Below are 14,971 nucleotides of genomic sequence, written 5' to 3' on the forward strand. Positions count from 1 at the left end.
GTGTAGTTTCCCCTTGCTTTCAGCCGTTCGCAGTACCAGCACAGCAAGGCCGTTTTGATTAGTGTTACAAGGCCAGATCAGTCAATCATCCAGACTGTTGCTCCTGCATCTACTGAAAAGGATGCTGCCCCTCTTCAGGAACCACACATTTGTCTGGCCTCTCAACAGATACCCATCCATTGTGGTTGCACCTACGGTACGGCCACCTGTATCGCTGAGGCACGCAAGCCTCCCCACCAACAGCAAGGTCCATGGTTCATGGGGGTCTATGACCATGAATATGAAGCATTTAAATCAAATGTGAGCCGAGAGAGCAAAGCTTCTGACATGTAGCTATTTAATATTTTAAAATGTTCTTTTGGGTTAAACTGAAGAAACAGGCATGTACAAAATGAACAGTAAATATAAAATTAATCAAGCAATGAAGTAACTGTAAACACAGTCTTTCACTGCTCATTTATGACAGGATGTGGTACTGGAACAATGGTTATTTGCCAACAGTGCTTTTCAACTGAACCACCTGAGCTCACCTCACAAATAACTGAGAAGCTTCAACTTATTGTTCTTCCCTCTTCATACCTTCCAAATGCAATCAAGCCTCTCCCACAATGCTTAGGAACTTGCATACTTGCATTCCTGAGGAGTTCCTCTCCACGTCTTCTGAAGTTTAAGTCACACAGAGTTTTGGCTTGTCACATATGATCAACAAAGCTTATTCACTACCGAAGTAAAATATTTTAATTGAATCAATGGTGGGTTCTTGGTGAAACATTGTAAACTAACTAAGCAAATGTGTGAAACAAGGCAAAAAAAACAGTGTTTATTTTGTTAAAAGTAAAATAATTTAATTTCCAATGCATTTGAACATTGGCTGCTGCAACAATAATCTCTACTTGAATGAAAGGTGTCTCCTTTTTATTATAATTTTTAATATACATTCTGACTACCAGTAGCTTTAGTATCAAGCCACTTGCAGTACTCTTATACAAAGCCAGAAAAAAATAATTTGTAAAAAAAATACATGTGAAGTAAATGTTAAGTAACTGTAAATAAACATCAGGTGTTACCTTACATACAGAGACCTTTGACACGTACAGATTAAAAATTTGTGTATGAAACTTTCTTTTGCAATAATATTAATAGGATGACAATCGTCATACACCAATGTATTTTTACTAGGTAAGAAAAAAGATGTTTTAAAATAAAACAGTGTAAGAATTAACTCTTCGTTAGATGAGTGTATTGCTTTCTAGTTAGAATATGGAAAGACTAAGAGTCTTCACTTTACACTTATTGGAAAAGGTATATATGAGACTGGTAAGTAACATTAGATTTATTCTTAACATAAAAAAGTAACAAATGATTTGAATATCCCAAAGAACTACTACCACATGCACAGAATCTGGTGTCCTTTACTTTCAGTTTATTAAGATAGACCATGAAAATGCCATCACTGAATCATATCCTGATTACTGATGATATAATTTTCCTGCTGCATCTAAAGTTATGAAATCATGAGACACTTGTAATGTTAGAGCCATCCATCCATCCATTCATCCACAGAACTGACCTTTCTTTTCACTACTTACTGCAACTTGGCTTGCCATTTTGTACAAGCTCTCTTGTTTATTATTGTCATGAAATCTGCATGTATGGGAATGGAAGCTGAATAATTTCACCATTGACTATTTAGCAAGTTTACCAACTTTCTCATTAAATTCTGTATTATGGTGTGCTTTTATCAACAGAAAGTTTATTCCTTTACTTCTTATACAACATTCTACTACCTCTTGAGCAATATTTATATGTACCTATATGAAGTATAGTTCCAGTTATGGTCTTGAAGTGCTCTCAGTACACATTGTGAGTCAAATGCAATAAGAACTCTCTTATGCATGAATCTTTTTTGCATATCTTTCACTATTGCTATAGCTTCAGCAGTATATTTGGAGGCACATTGTGGAAGTATATACTTACGTAAGTTTTCTACAATGAGTTAGAATCCTAAAATGGGACAGTTTCCTTCCTTTTAACCCAAAAATGGACAACTTGAGTCAGTATGAGGCAGCTGGACATTGTGTTCATTTGTACAATAGCTGTATGTGGTCTCAGAGGGATGGTGGACTGGCTATCAGTCTACAGTGGTTTATTTGAGGAGCACATTTTTTCCAGACAAATGTGTTAGTGCCACAAAACTATTGCATGTGGAGGGTATTTATGTCTGTGAGGAATTATGTTGTAAATATCACTGAGTTTAATTCAGTTTCCCTTGTAGAAAAATTGTTGAAATGAATATCTATTTGTTAACACTTGTCTTCTTATGTGCAGTAAAATTACTTTCACCTCCACCAATAGAACACTTGTTAGAGTACATTTCATTGTCCTCAAACAAGTGCACACACAAAAAACTGTAATCTTTGTACTGTACATCATATTTCATTCCAAACCTCTTTGATGAGCTTGTTAACAAATTTTGAGGTTGCCTTCAAGGGCAGATCACTGAGATCCCATGAGGAAAGGGGCCCTCTCATTCTTGATCTGAGTGACCTTCCTCTCTTTCCTAACGTTCTCCAACTTCTTATCCTTCTTTCCTCCATGAAGAAGTAACTAATAGTTACAAAAGCTAAAAATATTATTTAACTTCTAAATGTGTCCATCAGCAGTAAGTAGTTGTAACCATTATGTCTCGCTGTAAGTTTGAATTTGTTAAAGGATAAGTTGTTTTAAGATGACAAAGTAGCCCAAACTGGCTATGATAAAAGTTAAGATGTTTCATGAGAAGTGTTCAGAAGTGTCACATCTATAACTGATGACTGTATGTGGACAAGCCTCATGTGTTACAGAAGCATGACCAAAATTTTAGAAATGAAATGAAGAACAAAGACAAACTAATAAAAGTGTGGTAGAGAGACAGACTCATTAAATAGTAAATATAATATTCTAACAAAAATATTCTGATATAGAAAAGAATCAATGACCTGACTATTGTCATCACAAAAGCATCTCAGAAATAAAAAAATAATGAGGAGTGCTATAAATAACTAGGGAATACATGATGTATTTCTGTAATAATCAAAATTAAAACTGTAAGTGATATAAAACTGATGAACAGATTTGCTGCTCTTGGTGTGGAAGATGACTTACATGTGGTCATAAACAAAATTAGTGTTAAAAGGATTAGTGTAGGTAATATGAGTATTAGCTCCCCAATTAAACATCCCCCCCCCCCCCCCCACACACACACACAGAAAAAAGTAAACACACAAAATTTGGAAAATTCAGTGCACACCGTGACACAAAGTGTAAACATGGTTGTGATTTGATACTTACAGTTACAGACACTCAGTTGATACTGCATACAGTGACACAAAGTGTAAACATGGTTGTGATTTGATACTTATAGTTACAGACACTCAGTTGATACTGCATATCTATCACCTAACTGGTGTTGTATACTCCATGATGTATGTTCATTTTGGAAGAAATAAATCAATATTATACTGAAATCAGGGCATGTATGTGTGTGTGTGTGTGCGTGTGTGTGTATGCAATAGTCTGGCACCAAAACTTGTGTAGAAATTATGATTTCCTGTATGAGTTCAGTGATTAACAGCTTACTTCACACTGCAGGAAACAAGTGACAGTGTCAGACCACATCATAAGACAAGTACATTCCAACATAACTGCATGAATTGCTTCCTTCAAAAGAATGTTTTTGGCATGGTTCATGAATTTTCCTTTGTATTGCAAGAATGAAAACTTTTGCCCTGAGCACCTAATTTACTAACAAAATTTTGACCCATTTTACATTAATGCTTATGCTCTCTATTCACAAAAAGAGTCTTATGTCTAGCTGTTTTTATTAAGACATAATCCTAGACAAATCAGACAACCAGCTAGCAAACTTCAAAAGAAAGTGAACTTGGGACAAGACTAATGAATGTAAAATTTGCTTGGATACCCAAAGTGGTTAAGGTGACCACTTGCAACATGCAGGAAATCCGGGTCTGAGTCCCAGTCCAGCAGAAATTTTCAGTGTCCACATTATTACCTCGTTACATACAGGGGTTGACATTCATTGGTGCTATCTCTTGCTTATTTGGTCTGGCAGTTCTGGCTGCTATAAGCTGCTTTATCTCTTCTCTTACAACCTGGTGTATGAGAAAGATAAGGTCGTGTTGGTCTTCCACGACTGCCACAGGGACCATATCCAGAAGTTGGACATATCTCCTTCATCTGTTGTCGCCCCTCCCCTCTCCATGCACTGATACCACTTACTAATTTCTCTGTCTAATTTCTCTGCCTTCTCTGACAGCTTTCGTCAAATGTGATATTTCGACTACTTCTGTCATACACAGATTCACAATGTGGCACAGGGGCAAAACATTCTGTATGTAAGACTGTGTCATTTTCCCCATGTGTTCTTCTGTAAGAGTGGACTTGCTGCTTATTGTTGCCAATGGTTTTATTCAGTTTGGCATGGAATTTGTTCCAGGTACTGTGCTTCTCTTCATGTTTCTTAAGCCATTGCTGGGCTGTGCCATCCATATAAAAGTACACATTTGCAAAACACATCATGTCTTCTGAATATATGGATGACAGGAATGATGTACTGCTTGTGTTCCAGTTCCTGGCCATGTAGGTGATGGCTTTTACATTGCCTAATTGGAGCCAAAGTAATATTATTAAGTACCCAGCCAATTACTGTCATTTAATTACATCCCTATCCAAAATTAAAGTCACTAATGAAAAACAACACTTCTTATTGAAAGCACAATTCTTATGAACATGGCCACAGCTGAACATAACATGCACTCATGGGTGGAGAATGGTGATATTTATAAAAACTTCAAATATTCCAGAATATACAAACATTACAAACACAAGAACTTTTGAGAACCATCCAGAAATGATACATATTAAATAATAAGTAATCACTTGTGGCTGAGATTGAATTGGTTACTTGCAGTACACCAGCCAGCGATGCTAACTTTTATGCCTCACCACATATAGCACAGCTCATGGCAATATAATAATGCTTGCCATACAGTAAGCTCCATAATGATTTTACTTAAATGTAACAATTGTTTATTCATTAATTCACCATGTTAAGCAGACCACATCTTAAGAAATAACCTTAATGGTTGTGGAGTGAGTCAACACAGATGTTACAAAAATAAGGTATCTGTTAAAAAAATGCATTTAATAATTAACTGAAATTGAACTGCTATAATCTATTTGTGTTTACTGAAGTTGAGTTTAACATAGCAGAGTTAACAGGACACCTAATACTTTAAAAAAGAGATTCTGCTCCCTTAGTTATCTCCTCTTGTTTGATTTATATTTATGTGACCGCACTACAGATATTTATTATACAACACTCATCTAGTTCTAACAAAGGCCTGTTTACAATGAAAAGTTCTATTTGTCTTGCAGCTAATAGAAATTTTAAATTAGACAATTTGTAGGAGTAGTGTGTAAAGCAGCAGAATGGGAACTCTCTTAAGGAAAACTGCGATTCTGAGTATATTGAGGTACCCGATACTATTTTGCGATGATTACGTGAAGTAGCACAAATGTATCAACATCCTTTGGAACACTATGAATTTGACATACTCATGAATTAATTATATGATGAAATATAGTTGCCACCTGTGAATCAGTACCAGAAATGTAAAAATGTTAAAACCTCTACTCATCTATTTGCAGACAAAACCTGACTGTAATTATTGTTCAACTAAGTGTGAAGATGCAAGATTCATGTTCAGTATCAATACTAACCCATATTTAAAATTTATTAAGATATCTATATCAAACATTAGTGTAGAAAGGTATTTCACATAACTGGGCAATGATAACTGTAATGTTTCATTTTAATTATTCTTGAAAGATTGTAACAAATTGTGGATCCAAATTCTGTAATCTGTTCTGAAAAACTAATTAAATTTTAACTGTAAACTTCAAAGTTACCATTGGAAATAACGGATTTATTCACATTTTGATTGATAAAAGCTATATACACAACAGCAGCAATAGCCAATCAGAGTTAGTTTTGAGTCAGTATTGTTTGAGTTCAGTGCACTATGAGTGTCAACTCTATGGCGCGAATAAACACGTTATTAAGTACATTTTCATTCTGGCCACTTCATTTACTACATTTGATTAACTTGACAAGCCATTCCTGACACACAAAGAGCCCAGATTTTCTTTCAGATGGAGACAATTTGGAGCAAAGATATAAGATTTACAACTTTGCTTACACCGTTTGCCAATAGGTGGCGACAACGGTAAGTAGCGGTCAAAAGAAACAGATCGCAGATGTCAGGCATTTAGCTTGGACCTTGGTCAACATAATGTCATTCAAATATTAGTTGATTTGTGTCTGCATCATAAAGTTGTCCTTGATTGAAAATGTCAGTTTACGAGCTTAATTCTCGTCATTTGCGGGAGGTGTTACTGTTTTGTTTCAATATGAAGAAAACAGTGGCTGAGTCTCATTGAATGCTCTCAAGTACATATAGTGAGGATGCTGTTTGTCAAAGAATGTGCCATGAGTGGTTTCAACGTTTCAAGAACGGTGATTTCAACATCGTATACTGGCATAGTGGTGGAAAAGAGAATGTTTTCGAAGATGCAGAATTGGAGGCATTGCTGAGCGAAGACTCACGTCAAACTCAAGAAGAATTGGCATGATTAGTGGGAGTGACACAGCAAGCCATTTCAAAATGTCTCGAGGCTATTGGCATGATTCAGAAAGAAGGAACTTGGGTCCCATGTAACCTGAAACCAAGAGACGTTGAACGGCATTTGTATGTTTGTGAACAATTGCTTCAGGGAATTTTGCATTGCATTGTGACCGGGGACGAAAAATGGGTTCATTACAATAACCCTAAATGCAATAAATCATGGGAATATTCAGGCCATGCTTCCATGTCGACAGCCAAACTGAATGTTCATGGCTCCAAGATCATGCTCTGCATTTGGTGGGACCAGCTCGGCATCATGTACTATGAGGTGTTGAAACCAAGTGAAACAATCACAGGTGCTCTTTATTGAATGCAATTAATGTTTAAGCAGAGCATTAAAAGACAAATGGCTGCAATACAGTGAGGGGCACGATAAAGTGGTTTTGCAGCACAAAAACACTCGACATCACGTTGCAAAAGAGGTCAAAATGTACTTGGAAACATTAAAATGGGAAGTCCTACCCCACCCATTGTATTCTCCAGACATTGCTGCCTCTGAATATCATCTGTTTAGATCAATGGTGCATGGCCTGGCTGAGCGACACTTTCAATCTCATGAAGATGTCAGAAATTGGATCGATTCATGGATTGCTTCAAAAGATGAACAATTTTTATGACGTGGGATTCGTACGCTGCCCAAAAGATGGAAGAAAGTAGTGGCCAGTGATGGAAAATACTTTGAATGATACATGCATAGCCAAATTGTTTCACTAAAGCCTCAAATGTTGGGGAAAAAATGGTGGAAGCAAAGTTGTACGCCTTGTATATACACCTCAAATATGATCATCGAGAAACATCCCGTTAAGTATCCAGTTTGGTAGACATGAAAAGTTGTTACATTTCAAGTGTCTATTAAGAGATTTGTGATTTTCTTTTGACATTATAGGAATTCTCAAATTATTGCTTTATGTCAGATGATATATGGTTGATGACCTTTGCAAAAGGAAACAGGAAACTATTCTGAACCCTTGAGAAAGAGGCAAAGTTTATAGGGTCAAAAAGGGACTTGATGTCAACAATGCACCACATTTTGGTTACAATCCAAGTAAGCGTGTACAAGGCACTGCTTGCAGTGCTATAAGTACGAGAGTGGAACAAATACAAAAGGGATTTTATTCTTTATTTAAATTCATTTATTTAAAAACTCAAGGTGATTATAATTTATTTTTCCACATAGTCTCCTGCTTTGGAAATCCATTTGTTGCAACATATGGACAGCTTTTTGATGCCCTCATCATAAAAAGAAGTGGGGCAGTCACCAGCCAGTTGCACATGAAATCTTCCACACTGTCGTTATCTTCAAATTGTCGCCTCCTAGAGCTCCTTCAAGCGATCCAAATAATTAGAAATCACAGGGTGATAAGTGCAGGCTGTAAGGAGGATGATCAAGTGTAGTCCATTGCATTTCCTGTAGCTTGGAGACAGTTAGAGCTGTAGTATTGGGTTGTGTATTGTCGTGGAGGAGGATGAGTTGTCAAATCAATTGGTCTCATTTTTTGTGACAATATGCAACTCTTGCCTTGTTCAACAGTTCACAGTAGTAAGCAGCATTGATTGTGCATCAATCATGCAAAAAATCAATCAGCAAAATGCCTCGCTGATCGAAAAAAACGGTTGAAAGAATCTTGCCAGCTGGTAGTCAAGTCTTGGCTTTCACTGGTTCTGCCTCCCCTTTCCTCCGCCACTCCTTACTGGCTTGTTTGGTTTCTGGAGTGTAGTTGTGAACCCATGTTTCGCCACAGGTGGTGATCTGACTCAAAATGCATCACCTTCTTCTGCAAACTTTGCTTTAAGCCTCTGACAGACCTCCAAATGTCTCAACTTCAAATTTTCGGCCAAAAGATTAGGGGCCATCCGGAACACACTTTACGGAACTGTAGAACTTTTGTGAAGATTGCTTGACAGCTCCCATAACTGATTCTGACTTTTTGTGCAATTTCTGATACCATCACCTGTTGATCTGTCAATAATTTCTTTAACCGCACAAATGTTTTTGTCTGTAATGTTGGTCTGAGGATGGCAATTGTGTTGCTGATTTTCCACATGTTCTTGTCCTTCCTTGAACTTTTTATGTCTGGCAAACACGTGTGTCCTTGATAATATTTTATCACTGAACTGTGCAGTCAATCTCTGGCAAATTTCCGCTGTTGTAACTCTTTCACAAGCAAGAAATTTGATAATTATCTATCGCGCAATGGAGGGGTGCACCTGCTGCTCAGACATTATGAGTGTTACTGACAAAATGGCAGGAAATATCTAACAGCCTGCTCTCCTCACTTATGACGGTTGTGCCTAAGCATAGCAGAAGTGCGGGACCAGTCCTACCAACTGTTGATGTTGAGGAACAAAAATCCTGTTTATATTTGATATCCCCTCGTAGATGACTGGATCAGCTGTCAAAGCAAAAAGAAATTGCAAACTCTGCTAGAAACCCTTGGATATACCAGCTGAAGTGAAACTGTTTGGACGGTTGATGTAATATTAATAACACTATGTAAAAAAAAAAAAAAAAAAAAAAAAAACTACTACTAAGTAAGATAAAGTCATTACCTTTAGCTGCCTGTTCCTTCCATATCCTCTTGTTTTCTGCTAAACAACCAATCCATGGCTTTTTAATTGTATACTTCTGGCCTCGTTCTGGGCTCCGTGTGGACCCTGAAACCAATTTGTTAGTGTAATTTTCTGCATGATTTTCGTAGGATGTTATAATGTCCTCACAACCTTAACAGCGATAGAGTATATTTCATTTACAGGATTTTGTATCAAGAAATTACATCAAACTGAATGTTAATCTGTTGTTGCTAATAAACTCACACACCCATGCACATCTGTATGCAAGTGTGTAAGCACACACACACACACACACACACACACACACACACACACACACACACACAATCTGCAATACCCAAAAGCAAGCTTCAGTCTTACTGTCGCAGATATCAGTCTGGTGTAGTAATCATTTCTTCCAGTTTGTTGGATGTTACTGAATCATTGGAAGCTTCTGTCTTTGAAACAGTATAATTTGTAATAGATTTCACAGTTGAATAAATTATTTTCTTTGTCACCCATTTCAACTTTGCGAATTCAGGTTTTTGTAAGTGAAACATTTGCATCCACCAACTGTTTTATTTATTTATTTATTTTGATCCAACATCAACTGATTACAAAAAAGGTTTTTTTTTGTTCCAGTCTTCTGGATAAGTCAGAGCCTTCTAAATTATCTAAAAATATTACACCATCTGGTCATGAGTAAACTGTTCATAACTGCCGTTATACACCGTAACACAAAGTCATTGAGATGTGACACAGTATTTGCATTATATGTTGGTTTACAATTCAGTAGCTCAGGATTCATTTTCTAGTTGACCCTAAGCCATTTCCTGGTGCTAAACATGACTTTCGACATAGGAAATATTTGTTAAAACCCATGTTGGACCACAATTAGGATTTCATACTAAATTGTGTGATTCTCTCTTTGTTACTTCTTGTCAATTTGCACTTACCTCCTCAATTAATCGCTCAATCACTTTGCCCAATTTTTTTCCCAGAGTGTACATTGCCAGTATGTGGGCATTATAAAAACACCAGTAGAGAGGATATGAAATTAATGTCGTGTGCACCCAGACCTTGCAAGGCCAATTGAGGAACTACTTGACTGAGAAGTGGTGGCCCTGATCACGAAAACTGACAATGGCCAGGAAAGTGACATTGAACTTTTCTGTCCACAGGGATCCCTAATTGGCCCATTACCCTTCTTATAACATAAAAATACACCTTAAGCACTGATAATGATAGCAACATTGTTATATATGCAAATGACACAGCTCTATTCCCCAAGAATAATAATAAAAACAAAAGTATGTAAATAAAAGCCAACTTGGAAATAAACAATACTATTCAAAGGTCTGCAGAAATAAAGTCACAAAATAATACTACTAAATCACTTCTTTTTCTCTAATTTCAGACTAAATAAAAGACACAATCAAGATATCAACTTTTGCATAGCTGCTATCCTTGCGTAATCATATGGCAAATATGTAGTCACGTCCAGAGGCTCTGCCTCAGAAAACTTTAAAAATTAGAATCTTGCTTAGCCAATGGCCTTGCCACTTTGGTAACATCAGTTCCCATCACATAATTGAAGTTAAGCACTGTCTGGCTTGGCTAGCACTAAGAAGGGACACCATCTTTGTCTGCTGAGTGCTGTTGGCAAGTGAGATACATTAAGCCCTTGTGAGGCCAATTTTGGTATCACCAGCAATTTGGAGGCCAAGCACACAAATGTAATTTGTCATGCGTGTATGTCAGCAATAAACATCAGATGGATGTAGATGTACCAGGTCATCCTTCTGCACTCCTATCCAGTCAGAACAAAAGTATCTGAGCTCAAGATTCTGCCATGAGGCAAGCTACACAAGTACCATCCAGCAACCATGTTTTGACTGTCAACTGCTAACAGCTCTGTTATCATGATGTGCAGCACGCCACTTAGAACTGGACCTAGGACTGAGGTGCGCTTTGGTATAGAACTCTGTAATTGCAAATGTGACAGAGCCTATCTTCAGTTCAGGCCTCTTGGTGCATTACCACCTGATTCCGAACATTGTCAACAATTAGCTAATGGACACCATCACCAGGCTGTCCACCATTAGGTTGCAGCATCACACTGCCACATTTGATGCCTAGGTCACAAAGGCTGCATGAAACAGGTACTCCAAACTGCTCAACCTGCTATTACAAGGCCTCTGGGGGTTCTGCAATAAGTACCTCATTATACTGTGGCCCTCTGATTTCATGCAGGCCCAAATGATTAACTCCTGAGGTGTACACAATCGCTAAGTCAGAGTTTGACACTATGCTAACCAAGGCTCACCCACACCTCTACAGGGCTGTGGTCATCACTTTTGCATTTGGTCCCAAACAAGAATGGCTTGTGGTGGCCATGCAGAGACTACCAAGATTTAAACGTGAAAATGATCCCAGACAATTATCTGGTGCCTTTGCTATGAGACAATAACCACGCATTGTGAGGGACACGGGTATTTAGTGTGTTATATTGTGCCGAAGCACACACACATATCATAGTTGCTGAGAAACTCATTCAAAAGACAGCCATTATAACACCTTTTGGTTTGTTCAAAGCTTGTTCATGAATTTTGGCCTGAGAAACACCGCGTAATCATGGGAATGATTCATTGATTCAGTGTTATGAGGCTTACCATGTTATTTTGCCAACCTGGATGGCATACTAGTATTCTCAGCAGCGCCACAGGCACATGAGCAGCATCTCACTGGAGTTTTTAAGTGCCTTGATGCATATGACATTGTTTTGAATGTCTCTAAGAGCATCTTTGGACAACCAGAGATAATGTTTTTGGGCCACTCTATTTCAATAGCGGGCTCATGCCCCCAGCTGGAGAAAGTTGAAGCCTTTATGAATATTTCTTGCCCAGAGACAACCAAAGAATTATGTATCTTTCTTGTAGTGCTTAATTTCTACTGCTGCCAACAGCCACACGCATCAGAAATTCAAGAGCCACTTATGACAGCTCTAATTGGTCTAAAAACAAAAGGCAGGGTGCTTGTGCAGTGGTCACAGTCAATGAAACATGCCTTCAAGGCCGCCAACAATGCTTTTGAGGCCGCCAACAAGAGTATAGCAGAGGCTGTGCTTCTCATTCCTCTTCCTTTAGGTGCACCCCTCATGCTATTGATCGATGCTAGCCAGGTAGCCATCAGTGTAGTGTATCAAAACTATGTTAAAGAGACCTGAAAACCCCTCGTTTTTCTCTAGGAAGCTGTTTCCAGCTCAGCAACAATGGAGCATGTGTAGCTGGGAATTGTTGGCAATCTGTGCGTCCATGAAATTTTTCTGTCTGCAGCTGGAGGCAAGAGTATTCAAAATCTACATGGGCCACAAATCTCTGACCTTTGCCTTCTGCCAGAACAATGAATAATGCTCTCCAAGGCAATTTAATCACCTGGAATTTATTGCCCAATTCTCTATTGACATGAAACATATCTCAGGGTTTAATAATGAATTGACAGACTGTTTGTAGTGAGTCAGTGCCATCACAGAGAAAATTAATTTTGCATGCCTAGCTCAGACTCACCAGTCCAACAAAGAAATCCAAGATTGCCAAAATGATACTACAGCAGGCCTGCTGCTAGCACTCATTAATGTACCAGAGGCAAATACCAAGGTGTATTGTGACACCTCCAGTGGAAAAACTTGCCCATTATGGCATAACTGCGCAAACAAGTGTTTCATAACCTCAACAATTTATGTCACCCCTGAGTAACGGTGACAACAAAGCTCATATCTAATTGTTACATGTGAACTGGGATACAAAAGGACTGCTATCAATGATCTAACACACATGTGAATTGTCAATGCAGCAAATTTTCATGACATGTTCACATGCCAATAGGCAATATCCCAGACATGACCAACAGGTTTGTCCACATAACTGATGTCATGGACCACTACCACCATCAGAAGGTCAATGATATTTGCTAACCATTGTTGACAGATTCAGATGCTGGTTGGAAGCTATTCCTAGAGATAATATCTCCATCGAGATGCTAGCTGCCATGTTTATATCCAACTGGGCCACTCACACAACTGACAGATGATGCCAATTTGAGTCTGATTTGATTACACAACTGAGCTAGTTTTGCAGTGTGTCAAATCACATAACAAAGAGTTATCATCCAGTCAGCAGAGGCATGATCAAGCAGAGGCACTGGTCTCTAAAAGCCATCCTCATGTGTCATAAATGAAAGTGGACAATGACCATATCGTTAGTTCAGCTTGGCCTCCATACCATAAGTAATCTGGACCTCAATGTATGCCATGCTGAACTGATCTATGGGGAAATGCTTTGGCAGCCAGGTGGAGTTTGGTGATCTGGGTGCCACAATGGGGGGCATATCACAATCACATCAGTTCATAGTCATTTGAGAGATTCGATCTTGGACATGCAACTGCAACCAGCATCCCGACATGGCACACAGCAAATGTTTGTCCATAAAGAGTTGAAGAACTGCAGCCACGCCATGCTATGAAAAGACAGTGTCAAGGCCATGCTCACAGCACCATATACTGGACCACACTGTGTAGTAGCTAGACAAGATAAGACAATGGGCATTTTAGTTAATGACAAGAGAAACAGCGTGTCTATCGATTGAGTTAAACAAGTGTTTGCCCTTCTTCCACTCTGATCAATGCCATCCCCAACAATACAGATGCAATATCAGACACAGTCTGGACGCATTTCTCAGCAAAATTCAAGGATGGCACTATATTCAACAAATGCAGATGATGCTCTACTTCCCCAAGGGGAGTTGTGTGGTGACAGGTGGTCATACAACTCTCATTGCATGATCAGCTGATTCCTTACAAAGTGTCAATAGAGATTGCATGTTGGCCACTAGGAGTGCCGAAGTGTGGTTAATCCTTGCTGCAGCATGCAGGCATTCTGTTGTTTTTGAGTGTTATATTTTAGATTATTCCGTTTTTTGACTACTTTCTGAGACTCCTGCTCTCAGTGTCAGTCAACAAATTGTTTCCACTAGTTGTGTTACTCTTATTTGCATTTTTATTATGATTCCTGTAATTTGGCAGCACTCTACTTACAAAAGTAAAGTGCACTGACTGTAGGAGCTGCCTGAATGCAATTCTTCCACAGTAAGAACATGAAATTAAGCAACAAGCCTCAAGCAAAGCAAGGCTTGTGACAAATTTATAGTTAAAAACATATTTTGGTTTCTGTATTTTCTTCAGATCTTTGTCAGTTCCAGTAACTGTTTGCCATAGCCCCTCCTGGTTTAGGTGCATTTGTTGTGACTCGCCGATCATTCAAAGCACCGCCGCACAATTACGTGCATACTCTACGTGCGGTGCTGTCTGCCAGCCATGCAGCAGCTGCGCCACCTAAGCGGCCAGCCGAGCAGCGGCCGCTAGACTGGGACTCAGTGCTCATTCGAATGTTAACGTGTGTGCATGTATTGCTTGTCAACTTACTCTGTGACTTATAAGTGTTGTGTCATTCTGAAATATATGTGTTCAACTTGACGTTACAACAATTGGTGAAGAGGATGGGATTTTTCCTTTTCACCGTTGAACCACAGTTTTCCATGGCTACTATCAAGCAACTATTGCAAAGTCTCCTTGAACAGCAAACGCTTCTAACAGCGGCGATTCGTGATTTCGTCGCTGC

At 38.6% G+C, this 14,971-nt stretch overlaps 1 protein-coding gene across 1 annotated transcript in view; it reads right to left on the minus strand.

Moving 5' to 3' along the window:
- LOC126260462 (dual specificity calcium/calmodulin-dependent 3',5'-cyclic nucleotide phosphodiesterase 1-like) overlaps positions 1-14,971 on the minus strand; it is a 620,495-nt gene that overhangs the window by 17,691 nt on the left and 587,833 nt on the right. The window contains exon 13 of the mRNA XM_049957791.1: positions 9,297-9,401. Coding sequence (XP_049813748.1) covers positions 9,297-9,401 — 105 coding nt within the window. The remainder of the gene's footprint in view (positions 1-9,296; positions 9,402-14,971) is intronic.

The sequence above is a fragment of the Schistocerca nitens genome, chromosome 5 (assembly GCF_023898315.1).
Source record: "Schistocerca nitens isolate TAMUIC-IGC-003100 chromosome 5, iqSchNite1.1, whole genome shotgun sequence".
NCBI classification, from domain to species: domain Eukaryota; kingdom Metazoa; phylum Arthropoda; class Insecta; order Orthoptera; family Acrididae; genus Schistocerca; species Schistocerca nitens.